This window comes from Cupressus sempervirens, chromosome 9 (assembly GCF_028749045.1).
Source record: "Cupressus sempervirens isolate cs-2001-9-10 chromosome 9, ASM2874904v1, whole genome shotgun sequence".
Classification (NCBI taxonomy): Eukaryota; Viridiplantae; Streptophyta; class Pinopsida; order Cupressales; family Cupressaceae; genus Cupressus; species Cupressus sempervirens.
The window spans coordinates 798544430-798562762 of record NC_143126.1 but is presented as its reverse complement, the minus strand read 5'-3'; the positions used below and the strand labels follow the sequence as shown (position 1 = coordinate 798562762).

The window sequence follows — 18333 nt, the reverse complement described above, 5'->3', positions numbered from 1 at the left end:
ACTGAGTTATCGTCCATTACAAAGTCTAAGTCTATGAGGGGAATGTCAAATATGGCTACAATATCAAATGAGAGAAAGAGAGAGAACACTTGTCACATTGTAGGGAAGATGTATGTAACGCTTCTGACAAAGCATTAGTTCTTCTTTGGAGCTATGGACTTAGCTCTATAGGCCTTCATTGATTTGATTACATTCTTCAGCTCCATGACATTTGGAATAAGGATGTTGTCAGCTCTGAACATCCAATAGTCATGCATTTCTAATCAAATCTTCCACACTAGAAATCTTTGATTTGAACTTCTTTGTTGCAAATTTCAGGACGCAGTCCACTGCTATGAGTTTTGGAAGCTTTGCCACTTGGAAGTTTGTTGGATTAGAAGTTTTTTCAATAAATGCCAAAAACTTGGTCTTTAGTCACTCAACATCCACCAACTGATGATTATTGGTGACATAAGATTCATTATGCAGGACCTTTAAATATTCAAATATTTTATCCATTTCCTTCTTTACCAAATCATAAACCTGCTTCCATTCATTCTCAAACTTCACCGATCTCTCATATTTGAATACCAAAGATTGCTTCCAATGAAGCAACGGCTCTTAACCGGATTTAAGTATCTCATGATGCACAGCCATGTTGGTCTTCATGTCAACCACCTCTTGTAATAAAGCCAATTGCTCTGTTAAGCTTTTTGATTCCTTCTTCATTGAGTCCTGGTGCTTTGACACTGCTTCTCTCAATCTATCTGTGTCTAACAACAGTTTTCCAAGATTCTCTATGAAGGGAGGACCTTGGGCCTCGAGTTCATCTATCCACGCACAGCCAGTTTGACCAAATTACCTCTCTTGCTATAGCTTAAGCAATAGGTTCTTGTTCTCCTCTGCACTTGGATCAAATGCACTGGAAGGTGTGCTTCCAAGTGCAGCTCTAATGTAATCCATCAATTCTCTATTTGAGGCCTTCACTAACTCTTTCTCAGACCTTAACTCCTCCAGCTTAGCTTCTACCCTTGTATTAGTTGATTTACAGATATTGACCATAGAGTCATGCGTTGGAGTTCCCAAATCAACAATTTTGATCTGAAAATCATTTGGAGTTAATTCGTGAAACTTTCCCTCTTTCTGGGGTTCTGCAATCTCCACAAGCAAATGTCTTGAAGTCAAGTCTGTTGCCAATGTTGCAATGGTCTTCTGCTTCTTTACTTTCTTCGACATGCGTTGGGATTGAGTTGCTTGCACGATGAGGTCTTTAGATGGAGTACTCTCCTTGTATCTCCTCTTCTTGCTATCAATGGTCTCTTCCAACCAAAATTTAGTTGAGAGGACACTGAGCGATGACTGTAGGGTTATAGGATTGAAGAGCTTCCTCACCACTGGAGGTGTCACCTTGCTCCTACTAGCAAATGGAAAGGCAGTTGCTTGAGTAACTGAAAGAGCTAGAGTTTTACCTTGTTGAGATGCATCTTGCTCCTACCCATCCAAAGGATTGTTGTCACCATCTAGATTGAAGATAGGAACAGAGCAGGAGTCCTTGACTACTGATTTCTCCTTCTCTTGATCTTTATCTTTCTTTGCCTCCTTATCTCCCACTTTTTCAATGTCTAGCAAAGATCCTCCTCCACAAGTTGGAGGAACTTGTGTGTTCTTTTCAAGAGGTTGACCTCCTCCTCCACCAACAGATTGAGTTGGTCCAGTTGATGTTGATGTGGCAACAATGGTGGAAGTGGCAGCTCGTGATGACTAAGCAATTGCAAATGCTGCTCCACTAGTAGAACTAGTGGCTCCAGTTCTCTTCCTCTCTACTCGGGTCCATTCTACCCACTTGTCGGTCCTTTTGATGATGCCAGCCATGAGAATTTCCATTGTATCAATGACATGACGATCAGGCGGAATTGACACTATAGGAGTGTCCTTAATTTGTTCATAAGTGGAGGGCCGCATATAAGAACCATTGTCTACAATATCACTAACATCAATTTTATCATTATATAACTTGATTTCATCAACAGTTAGCCTAGACCAATATCTATCTCTAGTTTGGTACTCATTATAACATCCAGCCCAATAATCCTTGATATCCGAAACATGCCTATAAGCATATCCTAGCTTTAGATGATCTTTGACAAAACTAACCAGATCATATTGGGGCCTTAGAACTTCATAGTTGATCAATTTGACCTTGTTCTCAAAGGCTTTCACCAAATTTTGGGCATCAGACCTAGATGCACAAGAATAAGGTCCTACCACAATTGGGAAGGGGATGTTGGCTATCTTCTTTACATTGGAACATAGGGTATTCACATCTAGAATATGCCTGCATAATTCAACAAACACTACTTTATCTTCAGGATACCTGGGAAGTCTTTTCGAAAAACCTTCGAATGGTTTGATCCTTAGGTATGAGAATGATGGAAATTGAATAAAACAGCATCCGAACTAGCTCACTGTTGATATAGCTTTAGGTGAGAATCTCCACTCAAGACACCCTTGCAACTTGTGGCATAGCCTCATTGTGAAGGCATCATTCACCTTTACGTATTCTTCAAAGCTCTTTTCCAGCTGTAGACGAGGATAGAACTCATATACCTTAGTGTTCTCATCATAGTCTTCAATGTTGGGAAGACAAGGCCAAAGATGATGCATAGCATATATTAGGCATGATGACATGTAAAATTGTTTGAATGCTTTCGCCGAATTTAGCCAAGAGGCTAGCTCTTCAAATATGATTTGGACCCAATCAACTTGTAGTTCATTAGCGCAAACGGCCTGAACTACATAGAAGTGATGCTCAATGAAATCTAGGACTTCTTTGCCCTTTAATCTTAGCAACAGGGCTAAGATATCCACAATTTCCCTCTTCAAATTGGTTCCAAAGAGAGTCCTCGACATTTTAATCTTTTTGAAACAAGTCTCGAACCAAGTTCTCTGCATGTCCTCTTTTCTCAAAGTCTTCTTCTCATTGAACATTAATGCAGAAGAAGAAAAGTCTATGTCACAGTACTACTCCTTCACTGGAATTCCGAATGTAGACTGCATCAATTCTCTATTTACTAAAAGCATAATAGATCGGTCGAGGAACAAGATTTGCTTGGTTTCTGGGTTATACCTTTCAATGCATTCCTTCAATAATTCTGGTGCATGCACAACCATGGGAAAACCAGCAGCTTCGACCAAACCACTTTCCTTCAACTTCTGTGTGATTGGATGGAGGGGCTCAGTGTTTAATCTTCTACCAAATTACCAAGATTGTAAAACTTGAAAGAGGTATCAAAAAAGTTCTTTAGCTCACTCTCAAATCCAATTAAATGATCAAACCCAACATCTCTAACTGTCATTAGCTTATAACTTCACATAAAGAAAGCAATTGTTTCAACTAAATAGCCGTTGCTGAATGAGGGACCTCATTCGACAAAAGTCTGATCATATAGATTCGGAAATTGGATTGTTGGTGCCACACGAACAAATTAACACATAATCAACAGCCATAACAGTCAAATTTGTCATAAATTAAGCAGATCAACGACCATTTGAAACATATTCCACCGATATGATAGCTCATAAATCCGACCACTATAAAAATCACTTTAATCTCCTATAGTAGCAAGATTACTTCCTTTTTGGATCCTTTTACTTGGGTTTACTGAAAACTACCCTTTTTACTTGGGGAATCTGAAACAAAGGCTTGCACTTTAATCCATTAAGTGCGGGGAGAAAGACAATACCTTTTCCGCACAAGGCTTTTTCTCTTGATTTCTTCACTTAGCTTGAAAAAGCCGCAAAGAGAATTCCCTGCCTTGAGCATGTGAACATTTCATTTCCTTTGTATTGGGCTCACTTTGCAACTAACTTGATTAGAAGCATCTTTCTGGCATCTCCACAGAATATCTTTATATTCAACTTTAGAATTCATTACCTTTGTTAGTGAAATAGGATCTGTAACTTGTAATAGCACTTGTGGATGTTTATGTGTTTTCCAAGTTACTATACGAATGAGTATATATGTGGAATAAAGAGGCATGTCTCTTAAAGAGACATGTCTCTCTAACCTATTAACTTACATTAGTTATAGTTATAACACAAGTAATATACCCTCAATATATTATGATATATAACAATATATATAATAAGTAAGATATATATATATATATATATATATATATATATATATATATATATATATATATATATATATATATATATATATATATATATATATATATATAACTCTTAATATAAGTTAATTATTCCATATATAATATTTTTCATATATTATATATATCTCATATATAATATAATTTATCCGACAGAATTATAACATTAACACTCCCTCTTAATGAAGAAGGATAAAACACATAGATATTACACCATAGGTAATATTTCAAAAATAACACATATAGGAAATCTTTGATCAGAAGATTTCTAGAATATGATATCACATAAGTATTGGCCTATCAGAATATCAACATATGATATTCACCAATTACTATTTGATATCATATTTGGTAACATGAGCATTGGCCTATCAGAATATCAATCAAATGATATTCACCAAATACTCTGAGTAATGGCCTATCAGAACATCAACTAAATGATATCCACCAAGTACTCAATGTGGTAATGGCCTATCAGAATATCAAGGCAAGATATACACCAAGTACCAAAAATATATCTATACAAGCAACTTGTAGATAATCAAATTAATGATATCAACCACCTAGTTGTTGATTTATAAGATAAAGCCTTTACATGAAACAATTTCGCAAATATGAATCATGCTACAAGTTATTGTAAGGACGTCACTTTACAACAACTTCTCCTAATACAAGTGAGAATCATTTAGAAGTCATCACTTCTTCATGATGTACACAGGGGACATGCTCATACATGTATGACATCAAAGGTTTGCATGAAGTCTCCATGAATATTGTCAAGTGATGTTGTCACAACATTCACCATAAAACATATCAGAGAATAAGGTTTCTCCCTCTTAGTTTGATATCAACTTTTCTGACTTCTTAGCTCAAGGTTCTCTCTGATGAAGTATCAGACTTCATTTGAATCTGTTATCACCCTTCTATCCTCTTTGTAGCAAGTCATGTCATGCTTCCTTAGTTCAATGGTTATCCTGATAGCATAAGGCCTTCCAGCCTACATACATGAGACTTTATCCCATGAATCATAGTCCTTTAGCTGTTATAGTTTCTGACTAGTGGAGAATCCATCAATCAAGGTCTACTCCTTCTGAACCAAGATCATCAAAAGTTTGATTTAAACATTTATTATTTTCTACTCCCTCTATTTCTCCAAAGTTGCCTCTAATGAATTGTCAGACTCTCTCTCATAATTTTAATCAACGATATTTGCTTCAAGAAACTCACATTATCCAACCTAATCATCAGATGATTCATGAATCCTAAATCACAGCTTCTTTGAAGCTACTATCATAAGATTGAATCTACACAATATTTGGTAACATGCCTAATGTACCAATCTTCTTTTCCTGCAAGAACATCTTCAGAGACAAAAGAAAAGATCAAAGAAAATAGCTCTTTATAGTAATTATAGAAATACAGAATAAGAAAGAGACTACAATGAGTAGTTACATGCAATACCCGAGGATAATAAATACTAATCTGCAATAATAGTATAGGTTGCATCAAATTAGGAAATACCTTTATGTAAGAATTAAACAATTTGAGTATGTCTTATTTATTCCCATATAAGAATGGTTCAAATGGGAATAGAACATTGGTTATCATTCCCCCTTACAATGTTGGATTCCCACTCTTATATTATTGATCATAAGAAAGATTTGCATAATACTATAAGACCATTCTAATTCAATATAGATAAATATCTAATTTAAAGATATACTTTAATCTATAGTCACTTATATTTATAAGAGATTATGTTACTATCTTGATGCACATCAACTAATTCTTTTATATTTCATAATGTCACATTATTAAATTAAAAGATGTTACCCACACATATATTTCATATATTCATACTATTTTCATTTACATACAAAAAAACAATAATATATTATACTTACCTTTGGAATCGCTACCCAATAAGTTTATTACCTTAGTATTTTACTGAATGTATGCCCTTATGTTGTAGAGTCACAACTCCCACATCATCCAATAATGATCTTTGATCGTTGTCACTATTGATATTGTTAAAGTTGATGTCCGGCTCCTCTTATTCAATCTGCGGTCAACATTCAAATCAACATCATTCGAGGATAACAAGTTGAATTGTGAACTCTATTCAAACCCACGCAACCTCATTCCTTGCTTATTCGATCTGAGTTTTATTATAGAGATGTCATCTTGAGGAATACTTAAATCACACTACTCCAATAATACATCAAGTATATTTTAAAACATTTTGTCTCATAATTCTCCGCACATCGCATGTATCTCTATTGAAATTTTTCATTTCATACACCAAAGTATTCACAAACGAACTGTCTTCATCCTTTGATAAAAGTTGCCTTTCCATTTGATGGCGAGGAAATTATATCACTAGAAGATGTAAAATATCCTTTTGTGATCTTATTTGACTATCATTTTGTCATTCAATGCTATGATGATGAAAGAACTAGCTCTAATCTCCAAGAAATGCCTTACGACAAGAAGTCTTCAGGCTCCCAGATATAGACAATTACACCTTCTTCTTTTACATACATAATATACAAAATGATCTGGTGACTACATTTTGAGGTTGGATTTATATCTATTGTTTATATAAATTCCAAGCCTACTCGATTGCAATATTATATAAATTATTCTTCTGTTTGAAAAATCACTGCCTCTAGATCATAATTTTACAGTGTATACCATATATCATCATCACTGAAGACAAGTCTCCCATTCAAGGAATTAAGGCAAGGAGAGCAATTAAACATTTAAATATCTCATGTAGTGAAGCAAAGATACCCACTGCATATAAGGCATCCATTCATGATAAAGACATGAAATCATAAACCCCCATTGTGAATAACGAGCCTCATGAGGACAACAACTACATACAAGTCATCTTCCACAATTAATGAGCCTTAGGGAAGACACGTAGAGATAATATCTTTCCTATCAGGTAAGAGCCAATAAAATGGCATTTATCATCTTCATTTGATTGCTGAACACATTTTAGAAGTCTCATTGAAGAACATGAACCTCTAGTTGCACACATTGTGATGAACGAGATCTTCACATTCACTCGGCTAAGAAGATTCAACAGTACCAGTTCTTCCATACCTAGCAATGATGAATCCAAACATTCCAATTTCTGCCAATACTCGACATTTCCCTGTTGTAGCGGTTACAAGATGTTACCCACCTATCCTCTTTTACCATGTTAGTCCTTCTATCCTCTTTTATGCCAAACCATTAAAATTCCTAGAAGTTTGAATCTGCTCTGATACCATGTTAGTGAAATAGGATCTGTAACTTGTAATAGCACTTGTGGATGTTTATGTGTTTTCTAAGTTACTATACAAATGAATATATATGTGGAATAAAGAGGCATGTCTCTTAAAGAGACATGTCTCTTTAACATATTAACTTACATTAGTTATAGTTATAACCAAGAAAATAATAAATGTTTAAAAGATGTTACCCACACATATATTTCATATATTCATACTATTTTCATTTACATACAAAAAAACAATAATATATTATACTTACCTTTGGAATCGCTACCCAATAAGTTTATTACCTTAGTATTTTACTGAATGTATGCCCTTATGTTGCAGAGTCACAACTCCCACATCATCCAATAATGATCTTTGATCGTTGTCACTATTGATATTGTTAAGGTTGATGTCCGGCTCCTCTTATTCAATCTGCGGTCAACATTCAGATCAACATCATTCGACGATAATAAGTTGAATTGTGAACTCTATTCCATATATAATATTTTTCATATATTATATGTATCTCATCTATAATACAATTTATCCGACAAAATTATAACATTAACAACCTTTCTTGTCCTCTGGAAAGAAAACCTTGAATGTTTCTATTAGACAGAAAAGCACCATTGAGACCTTCACTTTCCGAAGAGAGAAGCACTAAGAAACATTTTCCTTTGCCATAGCCACTTTTCCTTATATATCCTCGAGATGAATTGATGGTCATGGATTCATCATTTAGTAATGCATATCAAGGGCCCGGATTAACTTCTTTATAACACCGCGCCTGGGTCCCACTGAACACATGCTATCTTCTGAATGGAGCACAGATTGTCTTGCTTTATACCCATAGCTTATTCATTAAATCACAAGCTTCGATCTAAGATAGCATCAACAATCAAGATATGATCTTAATCTTTGAAAACACGCTAGAAGATGTTCGCTCCTAGAGGTTGAGTAACTAATAACATTAAGTTATGTTTCTCTGCACAGAAATGAACTCTGACTTTGGATCTTCGATCTGTGAGTTTCTTAGCATCATATTTTGCTTCTCTTAGTCCTTTATACATCTACGAATGCCATTGTTGCTCGTTCTTTGGGGCCTTGATGAAGTTTACCAAAGACAGGAAATAAGCAGAAATGGACGGAATCCAGAGAAAACATCTGATTGTGGTAGGAATGAACTACAAAATCAAAGTAGGACTTTCTTCTCATCGGGAAAACGCTTCAACCAACCCTCCCAATCCTAGATCACCTACGAATTTAATGCAATGGAACAACAAGAATCCTGCATGGAAGCATAAGGGGGAAGTGGAGTAGGGAAAACCCAAAGAAAATGCAAAAGGTAAACCTTAGAATGTTTGATGAGAAGAGAGCCACCAAGGGGCTATCTAGACAAGAACTTGAACATAATTGCATTGAAAATTTCTCAAGCTAGAGGCTTAAAAAGGATAGACTGAATGTCTGGCAACACATAGAAGAACCATAAAATTTCAGTTTTGTTTATGTCTAGTACCATTGCATCTCTACAGAAACTATATGGGTCCCTTAACTTATGTAAGTTAGCACCTTGTGCATTTGAGAAGCCAGGAAGAAAATACACCCATTCACCTGCATAAGGGCTCTTCAATTTCTTCCTGTGAAATCAATGCACCCTCTTCTTTTGCCATTTCTAAATTGACAATCAACTTTGCAAATCCCTGTAACTCTTTTGTCTACAAATTCATAGCTCAAGAACTGTGGCAATGGCTTTTTTGTTATGACAGTTTTAAAAGCTTTTGCGAGTTAGAAATGGCCTTAACTGCATTTAAACTTTGCATGCATGAAATCTTTCAAATTCTAAGAAAACACTTTAACTTTGTGGTGTTTATACTGCTCTATCATCAATTTATCCCTATCAGCAACTGTATTATTCTTCTTGGCCCTCCTTAAATCTATCTATCCTTATAACCACTGCATGACATTTAAACTACGAAGCTGCAATCTTGCGACCAACCATTTCTTAACCCTAGTCGCACTTAATCTCAACATCTCTCTAACCCTCGCAAAGTTGCGCCTTACTTCATTTCATGTTCATCTCCACTTCACAACTAGATCTTGACCATTACTACTAGCTGTTACAATCACGCCACACCGCTAGCCTTAACAGTGTTAACTATTCGGAGCTTCGCAACCCTAAATGTTAATGCTTCTTAGACCCCTATAAAGACACACTCCCAGTTAATCTCTACTTTGCCTCTGTTAGCTGCAAACCGTATAATGAGGCTTAGATGGTGCACTTAACTATTCTTCTCAACCCTATATCTTGACTATTCAATTTAATTTGCAAAGCCATGCTCAACCTTCTTATCACCAAAACACAACCCTACCTTACTGCTTAAAAAATTACACCTACAAGGCACTTGATCGTAGCATCGCGGAGGTTAGGAGGTTAAAGCATGTTAGAGAAGAGATGTTGCACTTACCACTTTACCTTATTAATCATGACATCACAACCTTCTACTTGAACTGTGACACATAACCAGCAATGTTACACTCTGGTACTTTTGATAACCTCCTTGCCACTTCGCAACCTAAAACCTTAACTTTGTATATGATGTTGCGAACACATAATGGTTGCAAAAAACTTTTGACTCTCATGTTTCAGCTAAAACATTTTTTGACCATTGATCTTTCACTCTTTGTTCACCAGATTTATCCACATGGCACATACTCTTTCATCATTATCCCAGCGAAGCTACGCATAATTATCTTGTCGCTACCTCGCGAATTAAATTATTTAGCTTAAAGAAACTGCAAAGATGTAGTGTTCTAACTACTTCATAATAGTCGCAACATCGCAACTTGAAACTCTACCATGGTATTGACATCAAAGATGTTGTTCTTCACATTTCTTCACCCTATCGCCACTTCACAACTATCTTACAACTGTCAGGTCTGACTGTGGAGAGGTTATGACATTAGAAAAACACAGTGGATTGCAACATCAAAAACTTAATCATAACCGTTAGGCAAACTGTCGAGATGTAGCGCCCAAGGTCAAATCTCATAGAGTCGCAATCTCGCAACTTGAATTGCTAACTGTCAACAGAGACCAGAGATTTGGCGCTTGACTACTAATCGCCACTTTGCGACTTAGAAAAAGTAAAACCTTATGCCTCTTGCGAAATTGTGAATCATTTTAAGAAAAAGACTAAAACATGGGTCAGGATGGCAAAATACAATGAGGATTAATACAAGACACAAAAAGACCTAAGGTTTGAAATTTGGGGCAAAAGATAACAACAAGGAACTCAAAACAGACCCTTTGTAAAAATAACAAATTATTGTCCCTATGATACAGAAAATTTTTATTTTTTGGCCTATCAAAATAGTGCTAACATGGACCTAGAGATAATCCTTCTATGGTCATTGGTTAATCATCAATTAGTCAAACTCTACTCTCTCTGTGTGTGTTTGTCTCTGTCTGTGTCTCTATGTGTGTGTGCGTGTGTGTGTGTCTCTATGTGTGTGTGTGTGTGTGTGTGTCTGTGTGTCTCTGTGTGTGTGCATGCGTGTGTGTGCGTGTGTGTGTGCACGCGTGTGTGCATGCGTGTGTGCGTGTGTGTGTGGGTGTGTGTGTGTGTCTCTGTCTGTGTCTCTGTCTGTGTGTGTGTGTGCGTGTGTGTGTGTGTGTGCGCGTGTGTGTGCACACGCAAAAGAGACATAAAGCCATAATGCATAGATTTGACACAGAAATTAAGTCTTTATGCTAGGAGTCATTTAAGTTGCATAAAAACTTTAGAGATGTACCCACAACTTAAAATCTTCAAGTTTACTTAAGCTGCATAAAAAGATGAGCCCACAACTTATGAATAGAATAGAATACAAGCCTAGGACTCCACACTTATCCAATAATGCTGAGTCCTTTTCCTCTTGGGTAAACCAACGATCCAATGCACTATTAAGCCTCGTGGCTTAAGCTGGGGACAACATAAATTCATTTTTTGTGTTTAAACTTTAAAAGTTTAACGCCCTTTTGGAGTGCTCTTGGAGTTTTGAGGGGCTTAAAGACTTTTTTCCAGTGATAGCCAACGATTCCAGCTACACAAAGAATTGCATCTATGCTCAAAATTCTTGGAATGAATTTAATCATGTTCTAGGCATTGCCTAACAATTTCCTTGTTGTTAGGCAATGAGTTTCAAATCCCACAAGGGCGTTTGGGTTTGGCACAAATTCACCCCTAGAGATGAGTCCCCAGCTATTACAGAAAGGCATTCTGTTGTTCGAAGGTTACCAAACATCCAAAATTTGGCGTCCAAGGATTCCTAACAGGTGTGAACCAGTATTGAAGGTTTTACAAGCAACTGGGATTTCTTTTGTGAATCGACCCTGTGAACTACTTTTTTCAGCTTGCTGAAGCAGACATCTGAGTTGATTTTTTGAGTGCTAAAAAGGTCTGGTTATGTTTAACGTTGATTATGGTATGACTGAGATCCTAAGTTACCACTACCAGATCCTTCCCTTTAGCCTCAGATCCCAGTTCCAAATGGAGATCTGAGCAGAATCTAGATGAATCAAAAGGCTGTAAGTACCCATAAATGGGCCCCAGATTTCCATTTTTTTATTATTTTTAAAATTTAAAAAGCGTCTAAGCCCTGATTTCAACCAATAAAGCATGATCATTTGTTTATCTCTCAAGCATTTTTCACCATTTTTGCTTTGACCTACAGCTGTAGCATTTTTCTACATTGGCAAACGCTACGGAGAACTAAGGCCTGCATCAAAGACTATGAAATATTTAAGGAATAATTTAAACATTGACCTTCATTCCTATGAAGATAATCAAGATGAATTTGGATATTAATTTTAACATATGAACTATGGCTTGTAATTTAAATTTTCATCGTTTTGAGACTTTCGAAAAATATGAATATGATATATGAGGTATTTTGTTTAGAATTTTATTGGCGAGTATAGATTTATCAATTTTTGAGTAACATGCTCCTAACTTATTCTAATTATTATACGTTTGCAGATTTGAACCAATGATGAATGAACGTTGACATGCTACGTGTATGAATTTATAAATATACATATATATATATATATACTAAGTTGCCGATTTAGATTCGGGTTCAGATGTGGGTTCGAGATCGGGTTAGAAATTTGTTTGAACTTTTTGGTGGGTGGATTTGAATTTGTTTTGGGTTTGTCCATACAAAAAACAATTTTTTAAATGTGTGTATATGTATACGTATTATGTATGCAGCAGCAAAAAAGTTCATACACCACTATGCTAATTGTAAAGCAACACAGCAAAATACACCACCACATATATTAATGTTTTAGTCCAAATGACATATATTTTAACTTTTTGGCCTTCCTAATGGTCTATCTTATGGTTGGATGATTGGATTGACTAAAATAGACCAAAAAAACTTTAAAAGGTTTTAAAAATTATTTTTTGGCCAAAATCAGCTGGGGTCCTGCCACATATTTGCAAATTCGCCATAAAAATGGCAAAATTCTTGCCAGGTTTCAGCAGTAAGAATTTGGGCGGATTTTGAAGATCTGTGGCAGATCTTTGCAAGAATGTGACAAGGACCAGACTTTTGCAAGAACCAGACCAGACCTTGGGGTTGCCAGAGAAGAAATTGGTAACTGTGTGTATATATACAGAGAGAGAGGGACTCTTAAAAATAAATTTATGTGTATGTATATATATAGAGAGAGAACCGCAGTACCGGAAACCACCCAATAAAAATTTTGCCAAATCTAGGAATCCGAATCCAAACGCAAATCTGAACCAGAACCAGGATCAGCTACTTAGCTGAAATCTCATAGCAGACCTGTAGTATTCTTTGTTTCAACGTATGATGGTCATCTTGAGGTATTTCGGACCTGTAGCAGCAAGAAGATACATTATTTTTTCAGGTAATCATGTTTGGTTTAAATACCAAGGTCATACATCAGTTAAATATTTTGTCTTGAATGCAAAACTATCCTGATTTTGTAAACAGCAGTATGCTGATGTTTTTTCTGTTTTAGGTGATGTTAGGGTTATTTCTATAGTCACAAACTTGCAATGAATGAATTATATTGTTTGTGTTGAATGCCAAACTATCCTAGCTTTGTTTACAGCAGTACGTATGGTGATGTTTTTTCCCGTTTTTAGGTGATGTTAGTGTTATTGTCCACAGTCACATACTTGCAACAAATGAATGAAACAAATCAGATCACTTTATGTTGCAAGCAAATCCATTTGTGGCTTTTGGCAAACTACTACAACAGGAAAACTGAAAAAAACAGGGCTATACACACGGCACCTGTCTGTAGTTATTCCACGTATGCAATATTTTCCTGCCTTATCTTGAAAAATTAGCATATGGAACATAGAGCACACTTCTTTCTAATCAATAACTATCTTGATTATTTTATAAAAAGATTTCAAAAATTAACAGCTGATTCTCGGATCACAGCCTATGGAGAGTTAAAGAGTCACCTGTTGCCGGTATTATGTATAATACACTTATGCCTCGTGTCCAAATCTATATTGACTGACCTTACCTACCACAGTCATACTGTAAATTGGATTGTTCTGAGATACTACATCTCCCCATACGAATATTTAGTTATGTTCACATAAAGCAACTCCATTTCATGGTTTTCAACTTTGACTAAATTACTTCTTGTCCTTAACATTATGTATACAACTATATAGGTAAAGCATTCCTGAAGCTTTCTGGTTATTTCAAGAAGTCTATGTAATGTATATATCAGTTTGGTAGGATTATCTGAATTTGGGATCTCAATGGATTTCCTGTGCTGTTTTACACCTATTATGGAAAACAAATTTGTGATAATCTAACAAAAAAACATTCAATACATCTCTTGCAAGATAAGTTGGCAGATTTTCATTGAAGAAAAGATGTTGGTTCATGGAAGTTGAACAAAACCTTCATGAAGCAAGAATGACGAAATATAGCTCAAAACAAATAAGTGGGCTTCTATACAGTTACTGCTAAGCAGATCTGCTTTAATTATTTTTTAAACAAATAAGATAAAATAAAACCTTTTTTCTTAAGGTATGTATAAAACATACCTGTTGCCAAAGACAGGGCATCTGGCGAAAAGCAGAGCCCTGTGACTGCATCAGCATGTCCCTTCAATGTATTCAGATCCAAAGGGTGATGGCGCCGGGCTTGCACCTGCCATGTTTACCAAAGTCCCATGAAACAATTAAAACACTAGTACTAAATTGACAGGAAGACGATGAAATAAACAGTGCTTAGGAAAATGCTACCCACATTTCTTACTGTTTAATACCATAATTGATCAATATAAAGATTATTCTTAGTAATACATTGAGTAAAACGAAATTTTAGGGGTAGAAGCATTCGCACGTTCACTGCAGACTCCTCGGTTAAAATGCCAAAAACAGCGATAAAACATTAAGAGTAGCTAAACTATGCATCTAACTCTACAAGTTACCTGTCTCAGTGACATATTTACTAAAAAGAATGGCATTATCAAATTAAACAAGCTCGGAAAGTAAAAATTCCAGAGCTTTTGTGGCGAAGCTAAAGGACAAGTACTTACCAATATCACTAAAATGAACTCCATCACTAAATGGGCTGAACTCAAAAGTTGAAAACACAAGGAATTCCACAAAAGAATTACAGAAGTATAATAACCAATCTCAGCAGTATACATACTGAAAAGAATGGCATCGTCAAATGGGATAACCTCAGAAAGTCCAAAAAATAGGACTTCCATGACGGAACTAGAAGTTCATTCCCACAGGAGAGTTAATAAATATTGAGTCAGATAAAATGATGCATCCAACTCGATGGGTGTAGTGGGGCATTGTTGAATATTCAGTCGCTTTACCCAATTAAATAAATAAAGAGCAGTAAGTGGAAATTGTCAGCCCTAAAACAAAAAAAAATAAACAAAGAGCACAGTCGAAAAATTGATCTAACCTATCCAAAATATAGACAATTAGAGGTAGAGCAGTTCGTTACCTTTTCAGCGGCTGAAACATTGGATTTAGGGTTTATTTTCTTCAAAGGTTTCGAATTTTTATGACTGGTGGCAATGACCTCTGGATGCAATTCTACCGCTTTTTTTACCTCTTCCCTTTTTCTTCTTAAATAAAATGCAAAGAACAATGCCACGGATAAACCCCCAATAAGCCCTGATATGACGATACTCGTTGCAGCAGATCCTAAACCTTCTCCGTTAGCAGAAGTCATTGAGACTATTTTTATTTTTATCAATACAAATATGGAAAATATTTTAATTGTCGGATAGTCCAATTTGAAAAACTAAGGATCTTGGTTGCAAGAAATTGACAAAAACTAAAACCAAGGATCTTGGTCGCAAGAAATTGAAAAAGACTAAGTCGCAGATTCTGATCGGAGTAAAAGTAAATTCAATTCCCAGTTTTCGGTCACAAGAATATGAGAAAACAGGAAAAACGCTGTCGGTATTCTTGATAGTATTAGGTCTTTAACTGCTATCACTGAATTTGATAAAAAATAGGGGCGCGAAGTTCGATTATGGCTGACGATTTGAACACTTGAGTTTTACGCGTGTTTTCGATTTGGAGAGGAGTTCTCACAGAAGTTTGGACGACTGTTTCCGAGTTTTCGAGTTGGTCTGAATGAATGACAGTCTATGGGACCTCTAAAATAGCACGCATTTCAGAATGAAGTAAATAATAATAATAAATAATTTATATGATACTAAGATTTTGAAAATACTTATCATCATTTTGTCATTTAAGTCGCTGAAGTTTATAAAAAGTGTAGTGTCATAAAGACTCATTTGTTGCTTTAAAAAAGGTGTTGTGCTGTTGCATCATGCGATGAAAGTTTTTTTAAGTTCTTGTATTGTTGTATTGGTACCTAAGAAGAATGGATAATGGAGAATGTTGTATTGATTCTATAGTTATAAACAAGATAACAACAAAGTACAGATTTTTCTTTTTTCAGATGGATGGCATAATGGATTGTTTGAGTGGAGCAAAGTATTTTACAAAGATTGATTTGAAATGGAGCTATCATCATATCAGAATTAGAAAAGAGGATGAATGGAAAACTGTCTTTAAGATAATAAAAAGTATTGTATGAATGGTTGGCCATGCCTTTTTGTTTAACTAATGCACCTAGTACTTTCATGAGGCTGATGAATGAGGCTTTGAAGAAATTCTTGGATAAACTTGTGATTGTATATCTTGATGACATTTTGATATTCAATAAGACTAAAGAAGAACACCTTGAGCATATAAGACAAGTATTGCATAAATCAAAGGAAAAAAAATGTTGATCAATTTGAAGAAATTATATTTTATGAAGGAATAGATTGTGCACCTTCGTTTTGTGATTTCAGCTGATAGTTTGAAAATGGATTTTGAAAAGGTAAAAGTTATTCTTGATTTGTCTACACCTGAGAATTTTGAAGAAGTTAGATCATTTCATGTGCTGGCAAGTTTATAGGAAGTTCATCAAAAGTTTCAGTTCAATATATAATGCTATGAAAAAAACCATGAGAGGAGATAAGAAGGATTTCAAATGGACACATGGGCCACACAAGAGTTTCAAATCATTAAAACAAAAGGTTGCAAAGTGCCTACACTTGCTTTGCTTGATTTCAATAAAGTTTTTCAAGTTGATTGTGATTCTAGTAGAAGTACTATTGGAGCTATTTTGAGTCAAGAAGAAAGACCTGTAGCTTTCTATAGTGAGAAATTGAATGATGTTAAGAAAAGGTATTTAGTTTATGATCAGGAATTCTATGTTATTATTCAAGCCCTGCAAAAGTGGAGATACTATTTGATGCACAATGATTTTATATTGTACACTAACCATAAAGCCTTGTAGTATTTGGGAAGTTAGAATAAGTTGAATCGAAGACACGTGAAGTGGGTAGAGTATTTGCAAAAGTTTTCCTCTGTGTTGAAACATAAGAGTGGACAGCCAAATAAAGTTGTTGATGCTTTGAGTAGAAGAACGAATTTCTTGACAAAAATGAGAATTGAGGTACATGGTTTTGATGATTTGAAACATTTATATGAAATTGATCTTGATTTTGCATAACCTTAGAAAACTTGTAAGAATCAAATGCTAAGTGAGCAGAATAAGTGGACTGGGTATTTCATTCAGGAAGGCATTTTATTCAAAGGAACTCAATTGTCTATACCTAGAGGATCTATGAGGGATAATTTCATGGAAGAGAAACATAGTGGAGGACTTGGTGGACATTTTGGAATGATAAAATAATGAAATGTGTCTATTATTAGGTATTTTTGGACACAAATTTAAAAGAATGTACAAAAGATGGTTTAAGAAGTTGTAGAATTTGTCAAACAACAAAAGAAACTAGTCAGAATTTGAGATTATATTCACTGTTGTCTATACTGAATAAGCCTTGAGAAGATATCAGTATGCATTTTGTTCTTGGTTTGCCTAAAACTCAAAGAGGTAATGATTATATTCTGGTAGTGGTTGACATATTCTAAAAATGACTCATTTCATACCTTGTGAGAAAACATCTAATGCAATACATGTGGCTAAATTATTCTTTAAGGAAATAATAAGATTGCGTAGGTTGCCTAGGACTGTTATTTTAGATAAAGATACTAAGTTTACTAGTCATTTCTAGATGAAACTTTAGAAGAAATTTGGATATAGGGTTGAAGTTTAGTTCTACATTTCATTTGCAAACAGATGGACAAACTGAAGTTGCAAATAGAAGTTTGGGTAACTTGCTCCTACTAATTGGGATTTGATTTTAACACAAGCAGAGTTCGCATATAACAATTTTGTGAATAGAAGTACCAAGAAGACTATTTTTGAGATTGTTAATGGATTGAATCCTAAATGAACAACTAGATTGAGAGATTTGAATGTTGAGATAAGTGTTGAAG

The 18333-nt window shown here is 35.2% G+C and overlaps 1 protein-coding gene across 2 annotated transcripts in view; it reads right to left on the bottom strand.

The window, feature by feature from the left end:
• The window catches only part of LOC149541124 (Transducin/WD40 repeat-like superfamily protein), a 107873-nt gene extending 91807 nt beyond the window's left edge, over nt 1-16066 (bottom strand). For both annotated transcript variants that reach the window (XM_089802121.1, XM_089802120.1), the window contains exons 1-2: nt 15428-16066; nt 14506-14611 (exon numbers count right to left, since the gene is read on the bottom strand). In XM_089802121.1, the coding sequence (XP_089658247.1) occupies nt 14506-14611; nt 15428-15658 (337 nt within the window). In that variant the 5' untranslated portion in view covers nt 15659-16066. The remainder of the gene's footprint in view (nt 1-14505; nt 14612-15427) is intronic.
• Nucleotides 16067-18333: the final 2267 nt, after the last annotated feature.